Source organism: Lissotriton helveticus, chromosome 4_1, assembly GCF_964261635.1.
Source record: "Lissotriton helveticus chromosome 4_1, aLisHel1.1, whole genome shotgun sequence".
NCBI classification, from domain to species: Eukaryota; Metazoa; Chordata; class Amphibia; order Caudata; family Salamandridae; genus Lissotriton; species Lissotriton helveticus.
In genome coordinates, this window is record NC_136063.1 from 174,261,955 (window position 1) to 174,289,071 (window position 27,117).

Genomic DNA, 27,117 nt, shown 5'->3' on the forward strand with positions numbered 1-27,117 from the left:
TCTGCAAGAAAATACTACATTTCTAAAAATTTCATTTTCAAAATAGTAATATAAAATCGGGCTTTGCCATTAGGTTAGATATTAAATTACTATTAAAATGAGTCCTTCAATCAATTTTGCAGCTGCCCCCAAACCAAAATTAAGCACTATAGGTGTTATAATGTAACCCAATGTTTTCCTATGGGAAAGTCAGTCTTGCTACAGTGAAAAATGACTTTGGAGTTTTTTCACTGCCAGTATATGTACAACTTTAAGGGCTTAGTACAAAGTCAGTCGAAGTTGCCTACGACCGACACCGTTTCGGTCTGCAGAATGACCAACCTCTGGTCAGCGGTTCCAACCACCTGATTAAGATGTGACCAAACACTGTTTGGTCGGATACTCACATTTCTCTATTGGAGCTTGCGTTATGGCCGTAATTCAGGCTCTCATAAAGAAATAGGGGTGTGTTTCAAACCCTGTGCTCTGTGGCAGGCACCCCATGGGGCCTGCCACACAGTGCATAGATGAACAGGGGGGCACCATAGGTACCTCCTACTCCACCAAACGTAGGCCATGGAGGTACGGGTGTCCTGCTATGGGTCCCCAAAGTCTCTTTCCAAGAGTCTTTCCATGTCGAAAAGGACAGCACGGAAAGGCTGTGGGAATCCAGCATTGTAATCCCGACAGCGGAAACGCCGTCCATAGGGGATTACAGTGCGGTTCCGATGGGCTGGAAGACTCCGAGTGCTGGTCGGAACCACATCAGAATGACCGGCCGGTTCACACTCCGACCGCCGACATAGTAATTGGGCGGTCGGACAGCAAACCGCCCGGCTCGGTCAGAGACCCTCGGGCTACTGTCAGAAAGCTTTTAACTAGCAGTCAGAGGATTCCCCACCGACATCGTAATCGACCCCTAAATTTACATGCCCTGATATTTGAATACCTTGCATTCTTCCCTATGGGCATTAGGGGTGACTTGTGTGAATTGAAAAAGAAGCATAGGCCTGGCAAAAGGTTTATTGTGCCATGTCAAAATGGCAATATAAGACTGCGCACACAGGCTGCAAGGGCATGCCTGATGACATGCTGTACAGTGCTACTTCAGTGGGAGACCCAATGAGTGCTGGAGCTCACTTTTAGCATTTAATTTACAGACCCTGGGTACATGTAGTAGCATTCACCAGGGACTTATAAAGAAATTAAATATGACAATTAGGTGTATACCAGTGTTACCATGTTTAGAAATGGAGAGCACACACATTTCACCACTGGATATAGCAGTAGTAAGGTATGCATTGCCCTATGGTCAACATAAGTGATTCAAATAAAGAAGGCAAATATTTGGGGGAATACCACACAAGAGATGGTACTTTCCAACACTCGTGAATTTTCTCACAATCAAACACTAATGTGAAGCACTGTTGCTCTTCAACTGAAATAGTGCTGTAAAATTGCATTACATACAAGCACTCTACCAGAGCCACTGGACAGCAGCAAATCAAGAATCAGAACTAAGAGTTGTTACCGATTCATTTTATTGGACTACAAATCACTTTTAATTTCCAAAGTCACTCAACAACTTATTGCTCTTTCGTGCTTTAAAATTACTCTAATTTTCGGTACTAAAGTAATATGAATATGCATTGAGGTCTTTTGTAAAATGAAACAATGCTTAAAATTCTCTGTGATGAGTTTTGTGAAGAGGCTTCATTGACATTGACAAAGCTGTGCACCCACAGGCAATTTTTTCCATATTATAGCTCAAGCTTTAGCAGGGCGCTGATGGCAACGCACACCGAAATGGCCCCAGCTATGGAGCTGATTTTGACACTACTCGCCCCGCTGCCGAAGTCAAAGTTGTCGCCAATGCTCAGGTCATTGCACAGATCCTCGCTGCAGCAATCCTGGGTGCCGTTCGTGGAAGCTCCATCAGGGTCTGGTATATCGCACGATGGGGCGCACATCTTCGTGACCACAGGAATGTCAAAAAGATCCACTGAAACGAAGAAAGGTTCCATAATTAGTACACCCAACTCCAGACCACTAATACAATTTATGCAATATGTATGAAAGTGTATCAATAGGATTTCTCTGTCTATATGGACAATTGAGAAGACTATGGCATTATGTGATTGGTTGGATGAACAACTCAGCTGGGACCTAGATTCAATTTTATCTTAAGCATGTAGGTTTGAAAAGCAATTTTTGTCATGATCAAATAGTAATCTATTGGAACAATTAACACTACTGAAAGAAAACAGTTTGACATGGAGGAAAAATGTAAAATCTGTCTTTGCACATGGCCACTAGTCCAAGAAGAAGCAGGGTGTTTTGAATCACTGGGGTATCTGTTCTTCGCCCCCGTGCATGTTCTTATAGAAGGTTGCCACAGGTGTCACTGGAACTCCCAGAATCATTTAATAAGAGATTTTGCTCTAAAACTGGTAAATGTTCTTCACTCAGCTGCTGCTCCTCCGCTAAGGCGGAGGAGAGCCACCCACTGCTTTAAAGCAGTGCAAAGGAAAAAATTAAATGATGATAACGGAACATTAACATTTTATTTTTTGTACTGCAGGTGGAGCCAGGTTAGTGCGGGCTGGCCGGGCTCCTGTGACTCAGAGGGAGGAGGAGATGTAGTTGCTGCACCATAAGTGCGCATGATGGTTTGGCCAACCGTCTCGGCCATGCTAAACGGTCATGCTCACTTTGCATGTTCTCCACCACCTCTATTACACAGCCTGGGTGGAGAACATGCACAGCCTGCCAGTCCCTCTCTGAGAGCCTGAACCACTGCACTCAGACCAATCACAACGCCTTTGTAACACAACGTCGTGATTGCCCAGGGGAGTCTGGGAGCCTATGTGCTTCCAGGTTCGTGCTAGAGGAGAGCCGGCGGCTAGGGACGACAACCAGCAGGTACGTCTTCTTTTTTTTATTCTTTTCCTAACCCCCTCACCTTCCCCTGCCATCCCGCCACCTTATTCCCTACTAGTGGCCACTGGCTTTACTCAACCACATATGCAAAAATCTAGAAGGTTTAATGGTTCAGTTTTTTTTGCCAGCCTGTTTATCATTGTAGATAATTTGGGTACCGCTTGGAAATGAGAAACCCCTTACCCATTAGTTCAGAAACATAAGTGCACCAGGACAAGTAGGTTGTTCTGTAGATGTTCATTGTAAATCAAATACAGAATCTAGTTAAGTACTAGCTGTGAAATGAGGTTGGAAACTTGTATCTTCTCTTGATTTCTTCAAAATGTATTTGAGGTTATGAACGATCATGATAAAGAAACTTTTGTTGTGCACAGCCTGTGCATAACAAAAGCTTCTTTATCATTTCACAGCTAGTACTTAACTAGATTCTGAATTTGATTTACAACGAACAACTGCAGAACAACCTACTTGTCCTGGTGCACTTCTTATCTTTACTCAATCATGAATCATTCCATACCTTTACCAAGAAATTTGGAAATCACAGGGACATGATTCCACTAGTGGGTCCCATAATTTTAATTATGTCTCAATCGATATTTTCACAAATTCTCTGAAATTCTAAATTCTCTCCATTTCAAATACTAAGTACAATATGGTGATTAACTGCATTCAAAGATGCTTGAATCCCAGTGATAGTTATAGATAGGGCTCATGGTTTTATGATATGTATTTCTTTAACATTTACATCTGTATTTATCCATATTTATTTTTTGTCCATTTTGTTGGCATTTATCCATATTTATTTTGTGTTTTGAGAATAAATGAAGTCGTAAAATGGTATATTTCCACATTTATTTAATTCTTAGATGTGCATTTGTGCATGTTCATCTGTCGTGTTTTAGCAAATTGAGTAGATAAATAACAAAACACTACACCCACCGATGCATGTTAGCATTATAATATAAGTATATGTTAACATATGTGTTGGACGTGGCCAAGATGGCAGACAGCTGAGATTTATTTTTGGTCTCTCTGCTCCCAGCTGTCGGGCCCAGTCCTGCTCCCCCTGTGGGGCCTAGTTACCCAGAGCCCTACAGCCTTGGTTTGAGCCCGTACCAGCATGCTGCTACCCTGGAGCTCCCTCGGGGGCAGAGATGGCCAGAGCTTGAGCCCAGATTCACCAGCATTCTGCCTGCTTTTTCTCTGGGGTTGGTGCGAGTCCTGGGAGAGTCAGAGGCCTAAAGATCAAGGTACTGAAGGGTCGCAGAGTCCCCAGACCGCTCCACTACACCCGTCCCATCCAGAGCACTGGTTCCTCCTCCGTCGATGATACCGGACTGTAGCCACCACTTCGGCCCTGATGGCGGCTACATACAAAGCCACCCGACGTGCCACGTTCGAAGCTGCTACAGAGTCCGAGCCGCGTGAGTGGGCTGGGGACTGGGCCTCCCTGGAGGAGGCTGTGCTTGCTTAGTGCTGCGTCCTGGTCGCCATTGGCCTCCTTATCTCCAGGGGCAGATCGGAGCTCCTGACGGTGGACTTGGTGTGGAGCGGTGGTGAGAGTGCATGCTGAGGCCTAGTGGTGAGCCCAGGTGCCACTGGTCCATCACGGCGGGTGTGCGTCCCTGGTGCACAGCTCCCCTTCCTGTCCGGGAGATGCCCCATGCAACTGAAGGTTTGGGAGCTGTGCAGCGGCCTCACCCTGTCAGATTGGCATCCACAGAGTGTAAGACAGTGTGGAAGACAGTTAGGTGAGAGGCGCCCGGGGGAGGTCGATCTGGGCCTTCTGCAGAAGCCTGCGGGTGGGGCTGAGTTTTAGAGCTTTCTACCCCTACAATCTCTCCCGCTCCTGGGCTGAGTGGAAGTTCAAATTTTCCTAAGTACAGCTGGGGGGGGTGCTCCTTGGACAAGGTTTTGTAGGCAATTGGGCCCTGGGACTCGGCTGGAAACCTGTTGGGGCCTCTTGACTCCTTCAACTTTGAACTCTTGATACCCTGATTGATAAACTCTTGGAGCCCCCTCAGGAGGATGCTTCTGCAAGCAGAGCGAGGTTGAGGGTGGAGAGAAGTAGCTTACCTTTCCTGCTTTGCAATAACTAGATGTCTCCGCTGTTTTGCATCTTATCATGGACACCGCAAGATCTGCGTTGGCTGCATATCATTTTCTGGTTGGCATCACAATGGACCTCTTTGAAGATTTGATTTTTTAACAATTTATAATTTTTATGATTGAGTTGAATCTCACATTTCTACCTAGAAATGTGATGCCTATGATATGTTTTTTTTCCTTTCAATAGTTTTACATTTCTTTTCGAACTATAACTCTGACTGTATGAGTTGAACTGCTCTTTACAACTTAGGGGTCTTTGCTATGTAATCATTGCCCGACTCATATTTTAACATTATAAGCAAGAGTTATATTGTACATTGCAATTTTACTGTCGAGTGACCGAAATACATTTTGGAAGTTCTCATGCATTCACGCGGTCGGAAGATTTAGACAACGTGGCTACAAGGACCATATCATCAAACTAGGCTGGCAAAGAGCAAATGATAAAAAACGAGAGGAAACATTACAAGTTAAAAGTCAGATACCAAATGAGGAACACAAAACTGGGGATCCAGTGAGATTAATTCTGGACTACACCAGAGAATCCAAACAGATTGTGAAAATCTTAAGGAAAAATTGGAAGTTATTACAACTTGACCCCACGGTAGGGAAAATGATGGCCAAACACCCCAATGTCACCTTCTGCCGTGCACAAAACTTAAGCGAAAAATTGGTACATAGCCATCATCAAGGGTCAGGAAAATAGAAAGGAACACAGTGGTTGAAGACAAGAGGATTTATAAAATGCCAGACATGTAAAGTTTGTCAAATTGCCAAAAACACAACCACAGTAACCTTGCCAAATAACAAAATGTGGTAGATCAAAGAGTTAATTACATGCAAGAGTCAATTTGTTGTTTATGTAATTGAATGCCCATGTGCATTAAAATGCATTGGAAGTACGAAATGCGAGTTGAAAAAAAGAATACTCGAACATGTGCGAGCCACTGTGAATTGTGACAGGAGCAACACAGTTGCAAAACACATGGAAGCAAATCATGGAGGAGATTGGAAAGCTTTGCGTTTTTACGCCCTTGAAACGATTTCTACTAATGAGAGAGGTGGAGATCCGTAAAAGAAATTAAGACGGAGAGAATCCCGACAAATCTTGAACTTCAGAACTTTAAACCGTGGGGTCTTAATCAAAGTGAGGAACTCTACGTACATCTTTAAGGGGAAAGTGTTTTCTCTCACCGCATTGTCTTTATCATCCTGTTCGTAAAGAGAAATATGTGGTACAGAGATGGCCTATTGTGTATGTGGCAGCGAAAATGTTTAATATCGATTTTTCTGTTGTTTTATGATAAGCCACAAGTTACAAAAAGCTTTGAGGTCCAATTATATTCAGGAGGCTAATTCCAACTAATGGTACTCAAAAAAGTATTTCCTAATAATGCAAAACATATATTCTTGAGGTTGGAGACTATAATAAGATTGGAATATATCAAAACAAATATAGTTCAAGTGCCCACTGGAGGGCAAAATATTGAATACATTTGCAAATAGTATCCCAGCGGCTACTCTTAATAGAGAAGTAGTCTCCAACAGAATTATCACCCACTGGAGGGTTGAATAGGGTAGGTTTCGTACCGCCATGTCTTATGGGGTTTCCGCATGAACTGCTGAGACGCAATAAATAACATGTGAGGTACTGTGACGTGGGGGACCCGGATGAGGGGCCCCCTGGTATGCCTATTAATGTTTCTGCCCTTTTCGTCCAGCATACAGAGGCGTGGAGTACACCTGAAGACGTACGACGACGGTCCGATGCGGAGGATCGACAGGCTTACACCTTTAAGGGGGCGGATCCTGAATGGCGGCACGCCCTCCCCGAAGAGGTAAAACCCATCCCTGAATCAAGCCAGGTGTGCGAGACACCCGGAGGCGGAGTAGGAGACTGGTGGCGTGAGTGGAGAGACAGCGGAGCGGAGTGGACGGAGGAGGAAGACGAACGGAGGGCGGAGGAAAGACTGAGAATCGAGGAAGAGGAGGACGGAGAGAGCAGCACGGAAGCGGAGGAAGCAGAGGAACACCGGAGGACCTACGAGGGAAGACCAGCGCGACCTCGGAGGAAGACGGGGAGAGAAGCAGAGGCGGAACGGAGCTACGAAGAGACTCCAGGGGAGAAGGCGACGACCGGACCGGTGGACAACGCTGAGGGCGGCTACCGCAATAAGCCAGGAGGCTCTGTGGAACGCGCATCGCCCAGCCACACTAATACGGAAGTGTGGCTCGACCAGGTACGGTCCAAGTTCACAGGGTGGGCAGGCATCAGGCGAGGGAAGCCCCCTTAATACACGAAACCTCAGCTACACACCCTTGTTGTTGTTTACTGAGCACAAGGGATCACGTCACTGAGCAGGGGTATCAGCGGGCACGTGTGTTCCCCTCACCCCCTTTCCCCCACACGAAGTGTATTACCGGACTCTTGTACTGAGACGGGTTTTCTTTTCTTTTTCCCACACCGGCACGTCGAGGACAACGAGACGGCGGATAAAAGGCCTACAACTCCCAGGAGGCATTGGGATCGACGCTCCGGAGGGGGAAGAACCACGACGGAGGAGGCAGAACAACCCCTACCCTTTTACCGGGTGCCTGTACAGAAACGCAGACTTTATCAAATAAAAAAACCTGCACTACCCCGACAACCCGTGTGTGTGGATCTGTTTGAGACCCCCCCTGAAGCCCCACAGGTACCAAATATTGGATCCAATATAAGCTGAGCGAATCCCTTCCGTTTAAAATAAGGATGTCCTAGTAACTATATTAACCAAATCTCATGTTACAGTAATGAGAAAAGGAGGGGAACTGAAAACTTTGTGGCCGTAATAAATAGTGAAACAACCTTCGGTTCGAAACAACATTTGACAGAGATATATATAAATCTAAATGATTTTATTTGTCATTTTACAACTAAGATGTACGTTTTTCACTTCGCTAAATTACACACATACTACTTTTACCTACAAGTACCACAATTTCTTGCAGAAATAGCGTGAGGATGAGATCACAAGTCACATGGTGTATTTTGAATTATTTTAATGGGTGTAATCAAACCTTTGGGTTGTAACCATGAGCTAGTTATCAGGGGATAACGAAACGCATCGGTTTTTATGACCTTGGAGTTGCTTTGTTGATTAAATAAATAAGAACTGGGGACACGTTTACCTCCTGCGAGTGCGTGGGCATGGTTGCATTCACGCTGCTGCTTCCTGCAATAAAACTGAGGTGGTGAATATTTACCTGTGGTGAGGCGTCTTCCATAACAAGGAACTCTTTGGTTGGTTTTGTAGCGGCTATCCTGAGTCGCGGAAGATGCCCCAATGCTGTTTACAGCATTTCTGCAAGCCCGTCAAACGGCGGGTTTGCGCAAGACACTGGCGCCGTTTTTTGGGGAATACAGGCGGGAGCCATGAACTGTGACCTGACACAATGATCCAATGAGATGTTAATAATGTTTAATTTGGGACAGTAAGCAGCAGGCAGCTCACTCGAGAATAATGGTGACACTACAAATAACGGCAGGTCTGAGTTCAGGCCACACCCATTGAGGCGCGGTGTTTGTGAACATATAATGATGCCTCCGAAATTGCCCTGCTGTTGCTGCCTTCTCCTAAGCCCCTGATGAAGTAACTATGAAACGCGTTGGGTCTGGAGTTTGTACCTTGTGGGCATGGTTGCATTCATGCTGCTGCTTCCTGCAATAAAACTGAGGTGGCCAATATTTACCTGTGGTGAGGCGTCTTCCATAACAAGGAACTCTTTGGTTGGTTTTGTAGCGGCTATCCTGAGTCGCGGAAGATGCCCCAATGCTGTTTACAGCATTTCTGCAAGCCCGTCAAATGGCGGGTTTGCGCAAGACACTGGTGCCGTTTTTTGAGGAATACAGGCGGGAGCCTTAAACTGTGACCTGACACCACGATCCACTGAGATGTTAATAATGTTTAATTTGGGACAGTAAGCAGCAGGCAGCTCACTCGAGAATATTGGTGACACTACAAATACCAGCAGGCCTGAGTTCAGGCCACACCCATTGAGGCGGGGTGTTTGTGAACATATAATGATGCCGCCGAAATTGCCCTGCTGTTGCTCCCTTCTCCTAAGCCCCTGATGAAGTAACTACGAAACACGTTGGGTCTGGAGTTTGTACCTTGTGGGCATGGTTGCATTCACGCTGCTGCTTCCTGCAATAAAACTGAGGTGGCGAATATTTACCTGTGGTGAGGCATCTTACATAACAAGGAACTCTTTGGTTGTATATATATATATATATATAAACGCGTCTGCCAGGTGTTTTCTTTCTCCAGATGGTGGAAAATAAATTTTTCCTGAAGAGGCTCCAAGCATGTGTCGGACCCGTTTTTATTAAAGCGGGATTGGTGTTCTATATTGTTGCAGCAGTCGGTGCTGCATTACCGATGCGCCTCTCGTTCTGGAGCTCCGCTGATGACCGATATCTTCCCTGGTGTAACGTGCTGAATGCACACAGCGGCGCCCCCCCGCCCAAGACATCGCTCATGGTATCGGGGAGAGAGCAGCAGACCCCTGCTGATTGGGACACCTTCAGGAGACGATTGCCGCCATATGCTCAGAAAACCGGGATTGGGCGGACTCACAAGCTGACACAGTCAGGGCATTACTTAATGCACAAAGTGGTCACTGTACCTGAGCTCGCGATGTGGGAAGGCCTGCATGTCCTGGTTGAGTGAGCCTTTGGATTGTAACGCACTGTGGGGACTACATCTACCAGCAACCTTTGCGTATGCCGCATACAGAGGTTTGAAACATCGTGCCTCTGATTGGTTATTTCATCATCCAATGGGAATACACCCAGCAGCATATTAAAGCCCCGTGCAGATAACAAAGACTAAACACAAAGCTGGCAATGATTAAGGCAAACGCCGAAACGCGTCTGCCAGGTGTTTTCTTTCTCCAGATGGTGGAAAATAAATTTTTCCTGAAGAGGTTCCAAGCATGTGTCGGACCCGTTTTTATTAAAGCGGGATTGGTGTTCTATATTGTTATTGTTGTTGCAGCAGTCGGTGCTGCATTACCGATGCGCCTCTCGTTCTGGAGCTCCGCTGATGACCGATATCCGATATGACCGATGACCGTTTTCTTTCTCCAGATGGTGGCAAATACATTTTTCCTGAAGAGGTTCCAAGCATGTGTCGGACCCGTTTTTATTAAAGCGGGATTGGTGTTTTATATTGTTGCAGCAGTCGGTGCTGCATTACCGATGCGCCTCTCGTTCTGGAGCTCCGCTGATGACCGACATCTTCCCTGGTGTAACGTGCTGAATACACACAGTGGCGCCCCCCGCCCAAGACATCGCTCATGGAATCGGGGAGAGAGCAGCAGACCCCTGCTGATTGGGACACCTTCAGGAGATGATTGCCGCCATATGCTCAGAAAACCGGGATTGGGCGGACTCACAAGCTGACACAGTCAGGGCATTACTTAATGCACGAAGCGGTCACCGTACCTGAGCTCGCAATGTGGGAAGGCCTGCATGTCCTGGTGGAGTGAGCCTTTGAATTGCAACGCACTGTGGGGACTACATCTACCAGCAACCTTTGCGTATGCCACATACAGAGGTTTGAAACATTGTGCCTCTGATTGGATTATTTCATCAACCAATGGGAATACACCCAGCAGCATATTAAAGCCCCGTGCAGATAACAAAGACTAAACACAAAGCTGGCAATGATTAAGGCAAACGCCGAAACGCGTCTGCCAGGTGTTTTCTTTCTCCAGATGGTGGCAAATACATTTTTCCTGAAGAGGTTCCAAGCATGTGTCGGACCCGTTTTTATTAAAGCGGGATTGGTGTTCTATATTGTTACAGCAGTCGGTGCTCCATTATCGATGCGCCTCTCGTTCTGGAGCTCCGCTGATGACCGACATCTTCCCTGGTGTAACGTGCTGAATGCACACAGCGGCGCCCCCCCGCCCAAGACATCGCTCATGGTATCGGGGAGAGAGCAGCAGACCCCTGCTGATTGGGACACCTTCAGGAGACGATTGCCGCCATATGCTCAGAAAACCGGGATTGGGCGGACTCACAAGCTGACACAGTCAGGGCATTACTTAATGCACGAAGCGGTCACTGTACCTGAGCTCGCGATGTGGGAAGGCCTGCATGTCCTGGTGGAGTGAGCCTTTGGATTGGAATGCACTGTGGGGACTACATCTACCAGCAACCTTTGCGTATGCCGCATACAGAGGTTTGAAACATCGTGCCTCTGATTGGATTATTTCATCATCCAATGGGAATACACCCAGCAGCATATTAAAGCCCCGTGCAGATAACAAAGACTAAACACGAAGCTGGCAATGATTAAGGCAAACGCCGAAATGCGTCTGCCAGGTGTTTTCTTTCTCCAGATGGTGGCAAATAAATTTTTCCTGAAGAGGTTCCAAGCATGTGTCGGACCCGTTTTTATTAAAGCGGGATTGGTGTTCTATATTGTTGCAGCAGTCGGTGCTGCATTACCGATGCGCCTCTTGTTCTGGAGCTCCGCTGAAGACCGACATCTTCCCTGGTGTAACGTGCTGAATGCACACAGCGGCGCCACCCCGCCCAAGTCATCGCTCATGGTATCGGGGAGAGAGCAGCAGACCCCTGCTGATTGGGACAATTTCAGGAGACGATTGCCGTCATATGCTCAGAAAACCGGGATTGGGCGGACTCACAAGCTGACACAGTCAGGGCATTACTTAATGCACGAAGCGGTCACTGTACCTGAGCTCGCGATGTGGAAAGGCCTGCATGTCCTGGTGGAGTGAGCCTTTGAATTGCAACGCACTGTGGGGACTACATCTACCAGCAACCTTTGCGTATGCCGCATACAGAGGTTTGAAACATCGTGCCTCGGATTGGATTGTTTCATCATCCAATGGAAATACACCCAGCAGCATATTAAAGCCCCGTGCAGATAACAAAGACTAATCACGAAGCTGGCAATGATTAAGGCAAACGCCGAAACGCGTCTGCCAGGTGTTTTCTTTCTCCAGATAGTGGCAAATACATTTTTCCTGAAGAGATTCCAAGCATGTGTCGGACCCGTTTTTATTAAAGCGAGATTGGTGTTCTATATTGTTGCAGCAGTCGGTGCTGCATTACCGATGCGCCTCTCGTTCTGGAGCTCCGCTGATGACCTACATCTTCCCTGGTGTAACGTGCTGAATGCACACAGCGGCACCCCCCCCCCCGCCCAAGACATCGCTCATGGTATCGGGGAGAGAGCAGCAGACCCCTGCCTGATTGGGACACCTTCAGGAGACGATTGCCGCCATATGCTCAGAAAAACGGGATTGGGCGGACTCACAAGCTGACACAGTCAGGGCATTACTTAATGCACGAAGCGGTCACCGTACCTGAGCTCGCGATGTGGGAAGGCCTGCATGTCCTGGTGGAGTGAGCCTTTCGATTGCAACGCACTGTGGGGACTACATCTACCAGCAACCTTTGCGTATGCCAGATACAGAGGTTTGAAACATTGTGCCTCTGATTGGATTATTTCATCAACCAATGGGAATACACCCAGCAGCATATTAAAGCCCCGTGCAGATAACAAAGACTAAACACGAAGCTGGCCATGATTAAGGCAAACGCCAAAACGCGTCTGCCAGGTGTTTTCTTTCTCCAGATGGTGGCAAATACATTTTTCCTGAAGCGGTTCCAAGCATGTGTCGGACCCGTTTTTATTAAAGCGGGATTGGTGTTCTATATTGTTACAGCAGTCGGTGCTCCATTATCGATGCACCTCTCGTTCTGGAGCTCCGCTGATGACCGACATCTTCCCTGGTGTAACGTGCTGAATGCACACAGCGGCGCCCCCCCGCCCAAGACATCGCTCATGGTATCGGGGAGAGAGCAGCAGACCCCTGCTGATTGGGACACCTTCAGGAGACGATTGCCGCCATATGCTCAGAAAACCGGGATTGGGCGGACTCACAAGCTGACACAGTCAGGGCATTACTTAATGCACGAAGCGGTCACTGTACCTGAGCTCGCGATGTGGGAAGGCCTGCATGTCCTGGTGGAGTGAGCCTTTGGATTGGAATGCACTGTGGGGACTACATCTACCAGCAACCTTTGCGTATGCCGCATACAGAGGTTTGAAACATCGTGCCTCTGATTGGATTATTTCATCATCCAATGGGAATACACCCAGCAGCATATTAAAGCCCCGTGCAGATTACAAAGACTGAACACGAAGCTGGCAATTATTTCATCATCCAATGGGAATACACCCAGCAGCATATTAAAGCCCCGTGCAGATAACAAAGACTGAACACGAAGCTGGCAATGATTACCGCAAACGCCGAAACGCGTCTGCCAGGGTTTTCTTTCTCTAGATGGTGGCAAATAAATGTTTCCTGAAGAGGTTCCAAGCATGTGTCGGACCCGTTTTTATTAAAGCAGGATTGGTGTTCTATATATATATATAAAAAAAATAAAATATATATGTAAAACACTATAAATAAAATAAAATAAATAAATAAATATATATATATTCAGGTAACCTTCCTCGAAGAAAAAGGCAGAGGCCACGTAATGGGGACAAATGAAGTCTTTTTAATCTGGAAAGGCAATTTTGGCGGGCGTATGCATTTCGGCCATGTGGCCTCGTCAGCGCCCAGAATGTAATGGGAGGGTGAGTAGAAATGCTGCTGCAAGTAGATGCCCCAGTTAAATGCTAGTTGGCTCCACCTGCTGTTAGTTTTTACATGGTGGAGTGCACTTCAGGTCCCAGCATGCAATGTTCCTGCAGGGACCACCGCGGAGCAGCGGAACCAGGAGACCCCTCGAGCAGCTCTCACCCGGTGTCCCGTTAGCTGCCATCCACATCAGCGAGGCTTCTCGCGTCCCCAAACTGCACAATCACCACCTTCCTGCATATAATCCACGGGGGTGAGAACAGCAGTGTGTCCCGCCCAATGCGAAGTTCAGTGACTCCGACACCGCTTGTTTTCCTCCAGTCGTGTAGTGATGGGCTCAGTCTTTCCGATACATCGGAACAAGGTAAGCTCTGCCGATACAGAACAGCGCCAGCGTTGACCTCGCCCAAAGTGTGCAGGGACCTCTGATGCACGTCGCAGGCTCACTGTGCAAAATTAGTATTCAGGTAACCTTCCTCGAAGAAAAAGGCAGAGGCCATGTAATGGGGACAAATTAAGTCTTTTTAATCTGGAAAGGCAATTTCAGCGGGCGTATGCATTTCGGCCATGTGGCCTCGTCAGCGCCCAGAATGTAATGGGAGGGTGAGTAGAAATGCTGCTGCAAGTAGATGCCCTAGTTAAATGCTAGTTGGCTCCACCTGCTGTTAGTTTTTACATGGTGGAGTGCACTTCAGGTCCCAGCATGCAATGTTCCTGCAGGGACCACCGCGGAGCAGCGGAACCAGGAGACCCCTCGAGCAGCTCTCACCCGGTGTCCCGTTAGCTGCCATCCACATCAGCGAGGCTTCTCGCCTCCCCAAACTGCACAATCACCACCTTCCGGCATATAATCCACGGGGGCGAGAACAGCAGTGTGTCCCGCCCAATGCGACGTTCAGTGACTCCGACACCGCTTGTTTTCCTCCAGTCGTGTAGTGATGGGCTCAGTCTTTCCGATACATCGGAACAAGGTAAGCTCTGCCGAGACAGAACAGCGCCAGCGTTGACCTCGCGAAAGTGTGCAGGGACCTCTGATGCACGTCGCAGGCTCACTGTGCAAAATTAGTATTCAGGTAACCTTCCTCGAAGAAAAAGGCAGAGGCCACGTAATGGGGACAAATGAAGTCTTTTTAATCTGGAAAGGCAATTTCAGCGGGCGTATGCATTTCGGCCATGTGGCCTCGTCAGCGCCCAGAATGTAATGGGAGGGTGAGTAGAAATGCTGCTGCAAGTAGATGCCCCAGTTAAATGCTAGTTGGCTCCACCTGCTGTTAGTTTATAGTATATATATATTTCCAAGGTTGTCCAACAGTTGAAAAACGCACTCCAGAACAGCGGATCCACCGGATCATTTAATTGGAGGAATCACCACAACCACACCCGCCTTATTCTGCCTGACCGGTTTCAGAGCCCCCAGCTCCTTTCTTAGAGGCATGCATCAAAAAGAACGGATTATTTTCTGGCATTTCTACAAGGCAGCATACTTCCTTTCAACCCTCCAGTGGGTCCTTTCCATTTCACGGCAATGTCTCTCAGGTATGTATGTATGTATGTATGTATGTATGTATTTTAATGCTTATTAAGCGCAGCTGTCACCCAGCGGGTATCCTGGCGCTGAGATCAGTTCCACCATCTGGTCTACAATTTATTCTGCTCTAGGGAAGAGATAGGTTTTAAGGTCCCTTTTAAATAAAATCAAGTTTTGTCTGCTCCTCAGTGTTAAAGGTAGAGTGTTCCACATTGTGGCGGCCGTAAAACTGAAGGCGCGGCCGCCCATTCTCACTCTGTTTATTTTTGGGATTTTCACTAAGAAAGCTGAGGTCTGGCAGCCTGATACCACGAAAAGAGATTTTGCAGTGGAATTGGTCCTTGACCATGCAGAGCTCCAAAAATCAGGCATAAAGCCTTATAGGAGATCCTCTGCTGGACCGGTAACCAATGTAAGACTGCCAGAGCTCCGGCAGAAGAAGCCGAGCGAGGCAAGGACAGGGCTAGTTTAGCCGCCATATTTTGAACCCTTTGTAATTTAAGGATCAGAACCTTTGGGGCTCCAAGAAGTAGTGCGTTGCAGTAGTCTAACCTACTGAGGATGGTACTACGCACTACTTCTACTCTGGCTTCCCGCGGGAGAAGCGGCAGTATCTCCCGTAGAGCACGGAGCAGGCCCATACATGTCCCAACAGTCCTGTTCACCGAGACGTCCAATTGCAGGTTCGACTCGAACATGACTCCCAAATTGCAGGCCGAGTCTGCCGCCTCCACCGAGCCTGGGATGGAACTAGGCCAGAAGTCTTCCGGCAATGGGCGAGGGAGTCGGTCTGAAGAGCAGTGCAATATCTCCGTCTTTGCGCCATTGAATTGGAGTGAGTTAGCTTGCAACCACTCTGCTGTGGCCGACATACACTGATGGAAAGTGTCCCTCGACACTGCCTCTGAACCCTCAAATGAAAAAATCAATTGGGTATCATCGGCATAGTTGATAACTTGAATACCGAAAGACCTTATAAGTTGTATCAGGGGCCGGAGGTACAGATTAAAAAGAATCGGACTTATTGCCGACCCCTGGGGGACACCCTGGTTCACCTGGCGTATGGCAGAACGGAAAGGTGGTAGTGTTACTGCCTGTTGTCTGTTATCCAGATATGATGATAACCAGGCTAGTGCCGAGCCGGTTATTCCCGCATTACAGAGACGGCCCAAAAGGACCTCATGGTTCACCGTGTCGAACGCGGCCGACATGTCAAGCAGTACTAAAAATGCTGACTTGCCCCTGTCGACACGCGTTCGCAGATCATTCAACACGGTAACCAGAGCAGTCTCAGTACCGTGGCCCGGTCTGAAGCCAAATTGAGCTACATCCAGACTGGAGTTGGATTCCAGGAAGTTGGCCAAGGCTCTCGTAACCCACTTCTCTAAGATCTTTATCGCGAATGGTAGCAGCGAAATAGGCCTATAATTGGCTGGACAGAGGGGGTCCAAGGTAGCCTTTTTTAGTAGAGGTGTTACAATTGCTAACTTCCAGCAGTCTGGTACAGATGCAGTAGCTAACGATTGGCAACAGATTGAGTGGAGCGGGGGAAACAGCTCGCCCTAGAAGGCCTTCCAGATCTTGTGCGGCATGGGATCAAGAGGAGAGCCAGATGATACACAGTTAGCCAGGGCACAAAACTCCTCCAACGAGGGTATTGGAAAGCTCGGCAACTGACAGGCAAACTCCTTGTTCATACTTGGCTCAGAAGCCGGGTGGCCAGGGGACCCAGAGGGACAAGAACCAGATGGCATAGGCTGCATAGAGACCTCAAAGCCCTTCAGAATGTTCCTAATTTTGTCATCAAAAGCCGTGGCTAAAGAGTCACAAAGCTCCTGTGACACCTGTGGAGATGGTATGGCACATGTAGGGTTGGATAAGCTCTTTACCAATTTGAACAGGGTCTGTGATTTATTCGATGCCTTTGCCAATGTCTCTTCCAAAAATTTGGCTTTGGCCTTTCTTAACTGGAGCTTATATTCCAGTAAGATGCCTTTATAGGCAGCCCTGTCCTGCTCTGCATACCCTTTCCTCCATGTGCGTTCCGCTTGTTTACAGCGTAGCTTCACCTGACCGAGTTCCTCGGTGAACCAACCATTGGTCCCTCTGGATCTGTCCTTCAGTTTCCGTAAAGGTGCTACCTCGTCCAAGGTTGTCAAGATTCGCTGACAAAGGGCATCGTAGCTCTCACCTACGCTGTCCTTTAACTCAAATGTTCGGGACAGGAACATAGGTTGCTTAATCTCCTTTAACAGGCGAGTCCATGATCGATTAAATGTAGTACTCCCCGAACTAACTGGTTTTGATAAAGCCGGCTGAGCTACAGTGAAGAGGATCAATGAGTGGTCAGTCCAGCATTGGGTTAGAATGTCCTTCACTAAGATTAGTTCCTTGTCCGCAAACACCAAGTCCAGTGTATGCCCCTTCGTGTGGGTAGAGGAGAGGACAAGTTGTTCAAGTTGAATGTTCTCACACGCTTGGCAAAGTTCTCGGAAGGCAAGATCATGGGGCCCAGAGGGCCACAGATTAAAGTCGCCCAAGACTAGGAACTTGGAGTGGGAGTTTGAAAGATCATATATCAGATCGACCAGGGATTGAAGGGCCGCTGTAGTTGACGAGGGTGGTCTATAACACAACAGGCCGGCCATCAGCGTACCACCTTGGGTCCCGATAGAAAAGCCCATGAGCTCAAATCCCTGAATTTCCTTTATCACAAGCGGTAGGAGGGAGATTGAGTCTCTGAAAATACATCCGACTCCCCCTCCTCTCCCCGAGCCACGAGGAACATGCCTCACGAGGTATCCAGGTGGGCACGCCCAACCGAGTTCTACCTCACAATCTGATGTAATCCAAGGTGAGCCACCATCCCGCTATGCATGCTAGTACTTGAAGTTCCAATCCGCCATTTTGTTTTCCTTTCTTAGGTACCGTTTCTAGTATGAAATGTTTTGCATCTTTTTTGCCCTCCGGTGGGCGGCAGGCGTGTGTGTGGTGATTAAATTAACAAACGCTGTTGTGCTGAAAAGGGGCTCAAAATGATTCCAGCCCCACAGTCAATTCATGATTTTGAAGATGGTGCAAGGAAGTAGGGTGCCTTGTAGAAATGCCAGAAAATAATCCGTTCTTTGTGATGCATGCCTCTGAGAAAGGAGCTGGGGGCTCCGAAACCGGTCAGGCAGAATAAGGCGGGTGAGGTTGTGGTGACTCCTCCAATTAAATTATCCGGTGGATCCGCTGTTGTGGAGTGCGTTTTTCAACTGTTGGACAACCTTGGAAATATATATATATTTGAATTGTAAATATTTGTAAAGATTTTACATTTTTACTTTTCAACATCCATGTTCTCATTGAAAACACTGCCGTAGTCTGTCCTTGTTATCTATGAATTTGCTGCACAGCTGTTGTAAATAATGTTGCACAGGTGCTTTAAAAATGGCTTTTCACTAACGCAACGCGTCATGTGATCAAGGTCCAGGTGGGACTGAAACGCGTCATGGCGGCGATGCAGGGTGTTTCAAAATAAATATTTCTGGCACGAAGAACTTTCTGGGTCCGCTATTCTTCTATCGTTATTTACTGGATGTTTGGAGGAAAACTACAATATATATATATATATATATATATATATATATATATATATATATATATATATATATATATATTACCTACTGGCGGTCGCCAGTAGGTAGTTATAGTTAGGATTGTTTTCCATAGGGAAATCACAACATTCTATTGGGAATAACTTTGGCGCCGGTTGAGGAATCTGCCTGAAATTTTCTTTATATTTGCCTCGCGGCTCTCCGCTCCTTCCCTGAAAGTTTGAGGGGGATTCGTCAATCGGGGGCTGAGATAAAAGGGGGGTCCCAAAACGTGTTTTCCCCATGTTAATTTCCATAGGGCGGTTGAACTCACTTTTAGCTCGAACGGCTGAATGGATTTTCACCAAACTTGGCAAAATTGTAGGGACTGGTAGCCCGATGTGCCTTTGCTATGTCTCAAGATATGTGCTCCAGAGGATTTTGAGTAATTTGGGTTTAAAAAAATATATATATCTATAAGCGCGCCCCGGTACGCGCTCCGGGGAGCGCACCGGGCGCGCTACGCGACTTGCGCACAGAAAGCTGATTGGCTCTCGGGTGTCTGTAAACATTCGAAACAGTCCGCAGCGGCCGCCATCTTGTGTCTCGGTAGGATCGAGACACAAGAGGTGGCAAAAAACAAAGGGGGAAATGACCAAAAGGGGGCAGGGTACACCCCCCCTGACCCCCTAGGTTTGATGTGGGGGCCATAAAAGGGTCCCGCGGGACAAAACAAAAAAAAAAAATCGATTTTCGCGGGGGAAACCGCCGGTACGCGCCCCGGGGAGCGTACCGGTACGCGTACCCTGCAGAAAAAAGATTGACAGAGATTCTTTAAAAATATAGGTTTATTTTTTATAAATTGAAGGTAGTTCTAAAAAGAACTGTTTTTTTATTGTTTTTGTTGTTTTATATTTTTTTTATTGTTTTTTGGAACATTTTTTATTTTTTTTGGCTTTTCTGAAGTTTTATATTATTTTTGTATTTTTTAAGGGGAGAAACAAAAAGTAGGGAATTCTAAAGGGCTCAACAGGAGCAAAAAAAAAGGCGGAAAAAATCAATGTTTCCTTGGGCACTTGTGGTTATCCCAAGCAAGGTTAATAAGTGTGATGCTTTGCTCTCCATTGCATATTGTTTGTCCACAAAAAATACAAACCATTTTAAAATTGGAAAACTTTGTTTGTATGGTGGAGCATATCTCCCTAACTTCCGGTCCCGATGGGGTGGGAACATTAGTTTGGGAGGTGCTGGCAAAAGATTGGACAGGGTTTCTGGCCAGTTTCCCTGACCTCTGCCCTAGCATAGGTATTTGGATGCCTGCGTAGCATATGCCTGATCATGGTGTGGTTGCCAAAGGAGTACTTTTTGTTGGGATTCCCCCTTGACAGCTCCTGATGACATATTAAGCAGGTTACCTTAGGCGCATTTACTTTTTTCTTGTCATGAGTGATGTAATATGTGACGTCATCAGCAGTGCATTGCACGCGCAAGTTGTAGCGAGTCCAACTAACTATAACGTGGGAATTTTAATGGTTTTATGCGAGTAAAATTTCCAGCTAACTATAACCGGTGTGAAACCTATGGTTTTTTCAGTGAATATATATATATATATATATATATATATATATATACATACATATGCCCCAGGTGTCTTATGTCTCCAGACCAGATGCCATTGCAGGGTATTGAAGGGGCAGAGGCTTTGGCCTGGTGGGAAGCCTCCAGTGTCTCTCTGAATGCTTGTAAGGTTTTAGGCCTGACACTGGAAGCATTAATTGTGCAGCACTCATGGAAAGAGAAAAAAGCCTCCTAGAATGCAGCACACATGAAAAGAGGAAAAAACGAGTAGAAATAAACATATTTTTCTCGTTATGCCTCAACTAGGGAGGCATACAGATTTGATGCTTCCTCAGGTTTACATCACATTGTAAATGTGGTTCAGCATCAAATTCCATGGGCCCCTTGGTATCCAACTGTTGATGATAAAATGTTAACCTTCTTACCTATTGAGGTGAAGCAGACTTGTTCGTGTGGTGCACACTGGTCAACGTCCTCGCAGTCTTTGTCGTTTATCGCTGCCATGCATGAGTAGCACCGCAAAGAGTAAGCTGCAAAAGAAAATACAATATATATATACAACTATATGTATTTTTTTTATTACATTTGTTTCTCATGAAAACTCACTTGACATAGGCGAGTGAGGGATCATTTCCATATCGATAAACACTATGGGCCTGATCGAGATCTTGGTGGACGGCTTCCTCTTTCACAACGGTGGCGAGTATCCCATCTGCCAAATTATAAATCCCATAGGATATAATGGGATTTATATGGTGAGCGGGATATCTATCACCGTGTGTCCGCCAAGACCTAAATCAGGCCTCTACTCCCATGAATTAAAAAATATATTTGTGGGGGGAATCTTATCAATGGCATGTCCACCAACTTATGAAGTCTCTATAAAGGTACTTTGTGAGCTCAAAGGGCGGCATTTACTTGTCTAGCAGGTGGAAACATACACTGTATAATTTGATGTTAAGTTTGATGATTATGTGCTTAGTTAAAAGCTTCAAAATCACTCCTAACAGGACAGTGATTTGACTTCCTACCTGCACTTTTTGCTCACAGGTCTTCATACTTAGAATAGTGAAGTAGAGATTAGTTTTCTAAAGTATGACGTTGCCCAAAAGGTCAATTCATTAATAATCATATTTGTTGTCAGTAAAAACATGTGTGCTCAGGGAGAGCTTAATTTCTCATATATTACCAGCCTTATCCACTATGTTTGTCCAAGTACTTTTAAAAAAGTCACATAAAAACATTCTGAGAGGGCAGCTAGACTTACAATCTCATACACGGCAGCCATCTTAGAATAATTTTTAATTTTGGCGGAAGTAAAATCAGTCCATTATGTCTGCCTCTGGAGTGTGTCGCAGGAGAGACATATTGACACTGTGAATGCTTTTTGGGGGTTTCATTATCAGAGTGTTCATATCTATTTTTTTTAGCATGTCTGATGTCTGATGTTTTGCTTTGGCATGTGTGGCACCTTTACCTTGACCACAAGGCACCATCTACTTGCTAGCCATCTCTTTTTCTGATCCTCTTCTCTCCACCCCTCCAGCTGGCATGTTTCATCCTCCATTTCATTTAATGGTGCCTGTTTTTTTTACAGTTCAACTGTGAGCAAATCACACCCCAAGATTTTCGCTTACTCACTGAATCAGTCTTGTATCCCAATTAAAGTTTCCAAAAAGGCAGCAGTCTTTCTAACAACTGTAATTTTCAACAACAGACTTAATTATGCAGAACTTCAATAAGTACTCTCAAATACTGGCAATAATTTCCTGTAGACCAAGGTGAATATTGGACATTTCCTGCACACATCGGTGTAATGACCTGTGCGGATTGAATCTCACTCACTAAAATCTGCACCCCTGGATACAATTTAGGACATCAACCATTCTGATATTTACCAGGAGAAAAATGGCTGAAAAATACCAGGACATACAGATTTGGGTGCAGTAACCACCAAAATCCGCTTTTTATGCCAGATTTCTGAGAGCACAATTTGGAATAGGCGTTAATGTATCAGTAGCTAGCAATGAATGAGGGCATGGATATGTAATAAAAGGAGAAAAGGGCAAAACATATGGGAAAAGGAGGAGATATCTCCACCACTGACTTTAACTCTACATTTGAAGCACATTTCAAAGTTTTGTAGTTATCCAACAATCCGAGGGCTCCTGGGAAGCCGTGAAGCATCAGGCTTCCAGATGTGCTTACGTGGACATGAGTAGTAAAAGCACACTTGGACATGGTGAATTTGTTTACAGGGAAAATATTTCTACTGCGGAGAAACCTCTTTTCTCAGAGCACCAACATTTTTGATCCTGTCCCCCCCTGATCGTTCCCTCCATTCTGCCATTTATGGGAATTTACTCTTGCTTTTGACAGGTGTAGATGTAAGATTGTATCCATTGCGATAGTGGTCAAGAAAACCTTTGAGGATAAGAACAAACTCGCAGGTGTATGTAGGGTCACCAGCTATGCTTGGCAACCCTGTCCTGAACCGCCCACTTTCACATTTGCTGGGGGAAATGTACTCCCAATCAATATTACACCATTCAAATGTAATGTTAAAGTGTGAGTAGATCATTTTTGAGGCACATCTACATAGTGAGAGATCTAAGCTTCAATTAACACATACCATGCAATTAGTACAACTAGGCGAACATAGGATGAAAATGCATTATGAATTGGGTACATAAACCTGGCGTGAAACAACATATGATGTAAAAGTGGATTGGAGATTCAGAAAAGAATCGATTAATGATGACAACTCATATGAGGTTCAGTAAGAAGTTGTAGGAGTAGTATCCCACAAAAAGAAACTAACAGAATAGCTTGTAACAACGCAGGTAAGTGGAAAACAGACATAAATCGAAAAACAACTAGGAAACAGGAATATGTAAGAGTAAAAACTTCTTGGACATTAAGCACTTTTTCTAAATAGTAAGTGTGATGAGCAAAAGCAAACACCAAATAGAAGATTTCAAAGAGATCTATATGCTATCTTCTCGGATTCTCGGCTGGAATTCAAGTTCACCATTTACAAATGGTCCCTGCGGGACTGATTAGAGCGTATGTGGCTGTTTAGAGATAAGACTATATATTGCCAGCAGAACAAAAAGATGGGTCTTCTATAAGGTGCACCAGAAATCAGCTAGTTTCCCCGAAAGAATTAATGAATAACTATAAAGCATTTTTTCATGTCGCATTACTGGATATTTCCAGCAAAAGATAATCAGCCTATAACAGTTTTCAGGTAAAACACCCACGAGCATATTTTCAAGGAGTTAACACCACCAGAATGTCACTTTCTCTGCTTTTTTGGTGACATTAAGGTTAAGTCCTTCCCCTTAGTTACGACGTTAAGCCACTGAAGGTGGCTTAACACTGCCTTCTAAATAATGCCCCTATAGCGTGAAAAGTCGCATGCAATGGATGTTGCAGTGGGAGTTCCGCCGGAACACTGATTGCTATTTGATGCTGCACCGTATTTACAAGGTATGGGGCAGCGCCAATAATATCACCAGGGAATACCTGGTCTTCAGCAAGAGACATGAGGAGAAATGTTTAATTTCTCCTCGTATTTTGCTCTTAGAAACAGCAGATCACCTGTAAAGATTGTTTATGTGCAGGAAGGTGTCCCTTCCTGCGCATAAACAATCACCCCTGAAGCGCAGGCACCCTTGCAACAGGATGGAAGGGTGCATGTGCTGGCGCTAGGGAGCTTCTTTAGCGCCAGCGCTAGGAGAAATGCAGGAGTGTGCCACATTCTTGTAAATATGTTGCATGCCTGCAATTTGAAACTGACAGAGTGGGACATTACCAATTTTGGCATAACACATAACTCCCCTAGTTTCTAGTAAATATGCCCCAATGGTTATATTTAAGGAGTTTAGTGGGAAACTTAAGGAGTTAACATGCAAAGGGCTGGGTGGGTGTGATGACACAATAAATAAACACTGCAAACAGATAAACCCAAAAGTTGTTTCAAATGGTAATCAGGGACATTCCAGACTGCAGAGCCGAGTACCTACCACAATGAAGATTATGGCTTTGTTTTGACGGAGGTGGAAACCATCTTACCTGGCCCCACAAACAGTGAAGCAGCCAGAAGAGTGATGATAATAGTCTCCATGTCTTCAGTTTGCTCTGCAAGCGCGTCAAATGGTGACTCTGACTGTCCAAGGGTATTTATGCAACGGACTTAACTACGCCTTGCTTTTGTTTGCTATGGGCGCAGCTGGACGAGAAGAACAGATGTGATTACTAAGTATAGGAGGGGAACAGGTGAGCCTCACCAGGATTTATACACATACATTTCTATTCTCTGGTTTTACCTATCCTTCCCCTCCCCTGCGTGATTGTCGGCATCTGTGAATCATCAGAAGGATTTCACTTTCAATTGAGCACTGTGTACAGGATATGCACGCACCAGGGATGTTCAAAAACCTTTGTGAACCCTCTCAAGCTTTTATGTTTTTATAAATGCAAACTTATTTTTCTAACAAAGACTGCTCCTTTGCCCTTGACTTTCTCCTCTCGTCCACACCCTTTCGCAGCTGTGAATTGCATGGTCTGAGGTTTACCTCTCCCTTTAATAATTTGTTGATAAAAATTTAGCAAGGGTTAGTCATTTATTTACAGCCAACACGATTGTACAAAAAAGGATATATGTTTGTGTATCTATATCTATATATCCATCTTTATATATATATTTTAATGCGGGGTGCCTGCCCTGCTCCCTCCCCCCCCCCCCGGAAGCCCCGGGTACCACCCCCTCCCCAGGGCAAAAGAAAACATGAATGCAGGGGGGGGGGGTTGCATGCTCCCCTGCTGCCCCGGGGAACACCACCTCACCGGGACTCCTCAGGGAAAAATCTTAATTTTAATGCAGGGGGCCCACCTTGTGCCCCCGCAGCTCTGGGGCCCACCACCTCCCTGGGGCTAAAGAAAACATGAATGTGGAGGGGACTGGACACGCTCCGCAGCCCTGGTATCGCCACCTTCTTTGGGGCAACAATTTAAAATTAATAGGGGGGCACACGGCACCCACAGCCTGGGGGACATAATATCGCCCGGGGCTAAATTAACATTGGAGGGTGGCCCCTCTGCCTGGAGCCAATATTGGCCATAGAGACCGCCACCCCACCCAGGGCTGGCTCCTGCAAAGTCCCAGGGTGCCCACCCCTGGGACATTGCCGTTTTGCTATGGCTTGGCAGGAGCAAACACTGCTTCACTTCTAGAAGTGTAGCAGAATTGTTTTTGGACAAAGGGAACTGCATGTTAGCAGCTCCCTCTGTCCAAAAAGCAACTCAGGCTCCCGCAGACGTGCAGAACCGACAGGGTCCGCGGGGGCCTTCAGGCTCCCCATGGTCCTCAGCATTTAAAAAGTGGGTGCGCTGGGTGGGACCAGGCTCCCAGTGGAGAGGCCGACACTGGGAGATGGGATCCCCGGTCCGAAATTGGCCCGGGAGGGGGTCCGCACGGCTTCCCTCCCTTTTTCATTAAAAATTAAATAAAATTAAAAAGGGGCAGGCCCCGGGAGATGGGGAGCCTCAATTCCTCTGCGTTCCATGCCGGCTTCCAATTTCCAGTGGGAGCTGGCATTGCTTCCTCACACAGAGAGCAGCAAACAATGCTGCTCCCTGAGTGTGGGGACAATTTTTTCATTTGTTTTTGGGGGAGGTGGCGGTCCCTGGGGCTGTAACGGCCTGGCGAGGGGGTCTACGGCTCCCTCCTCCATTCTATTATATTGGGCTGGCCCCTGGGAGGTGGCAGTCTCTGGGGCTATATCGGCCATGGGGTTGTGGGCTGCATGCATCCCCCTACTCAAACTTAATATTTAAATTAGCCGCCGGGACCTGCCCCACCCAGGGGCCCAACTATAAACAAGTGCACTTGTTAAAAATAAAATGTTAAATCCCGAGATTCAGGGATGTTCGCAGGGCAATAAAAAAAATGCTCTTTGGCACTGGCGTGGTAAATGTTTTTTGGGGACTTGTCTGAATCTGAGTCCCCCTGAGGGTTAGAGCAATCCCCGTATTCGGGGAGCCGGCTGGGGCCATGGAGGTTCCAAATGAATGGGGAAAATGCATTTTGGGACCCCCCCTGTTTCTCAGCATATGCTTGATGGATCACGCCAAAACTTTGCATGCACAAACTAGTCAACTGTTGTACATGTTGTACTTGTTGTGGGGCAAAAGGTTATTTCCAGTATGTTTTCCCTTTCCGTTAGGTAGCGTCACTCATTGTCACCATGGAATGTTCAGAGTGTATTTAAGTGACGTCACTGTGATCTGTATGACAGATGACAGCTGACGCCGCGGTGACTGCCAGCTACAATGAAGGAAATCAAAAATCCCATCTCAGGGGTTTGCACTAACACCTGATCCTTTAAAGCAGCATGAAAAAGTTGGCACAGAATCTGTAATCAAGAGAAACATATTTATTAAATTACAACAAGTGAGGCCATGTCACACAGAAGCCGCAGCACTCTGTATGAGATGGTCTGAGGACTGAAGGCCACAGCATCTCTTATATACCCTCACAGGGGCTAAAAAGGGCAGTACAAGTGCACATAAGAAGAGTTACACACATAGATGGTCATACAGAAAAAGCACAGTCGACAAGTAGGAGGAGCTAACAGTTTTGCCAATGCTAGCAAGCACATCCTGACAGTTACAGAATATTAGCAGCTGCAAGCACCACTGAGCATGTGGAAAGTAGGAGGAAGAGGCTAAATA

The 27,117-nt window shown here is 46.3% G+C and overlaps 1 protein-coding gene across 1 annotated transcript; it reads right to left on the reverse strand.

Annotated features, from left to right (window-relative positions):
- Positions 1-1,639: 1,639 nt before the first annotated feature.
- Positions 1,640-24,590, reverse strand: LOC144827094 (secreted Ly-6/uPAR-related protein 1-like). The gene is made up of 3 exons (XM_078685538.1): positions 24,457-24,590; positions 20,805-20,909; positions 1,640-1,981 (listed from the first exon to the last, which is right to left on the reverse strand). The coding sequence occupies exons 1-3, from the start codon at positions 24,506-24,508 to the stop codon at positions 1,740-1,742; spliced, it is 399 nt and encodes a 132-aa protein (XP_078541664.1). The 5' UTR covers positions 24,509-24,590; the 3' UTR covers positions 1,640-1,739.
- Between the last annotated feature and the right edge of the window lie 2,527 nt (positions 24,591-27,117).

What these genes read in the sequence shown, in the direction of transcription:
- LOC144827094 (XM_078685538.1), bottom strand. Translation starts at nt 24,508, where the DNA reads ATGGAGACTATTATCATCACTCTTCTGGCTGCTTCACTGTTTGTGGGG. An exon ending in TTCACTGTTTGTGGGGCCAG is followed by an intron (nt 20,910 to 24,456) that starts GTAAGATGGTTT and finishes TTTCTTTTGCAG; the next exon opens with CTTACTCTTTGCGGTGCTAC. An exon ending in AGTCTGCTTCACCTCAATAG is followed by an intron (nt 1,982 to 20,804) that starts GTAAGAAGGTTA and finishes TCTTCGTTTCAG; the next exon opens with TGGATCTTTTTGACATTCCT.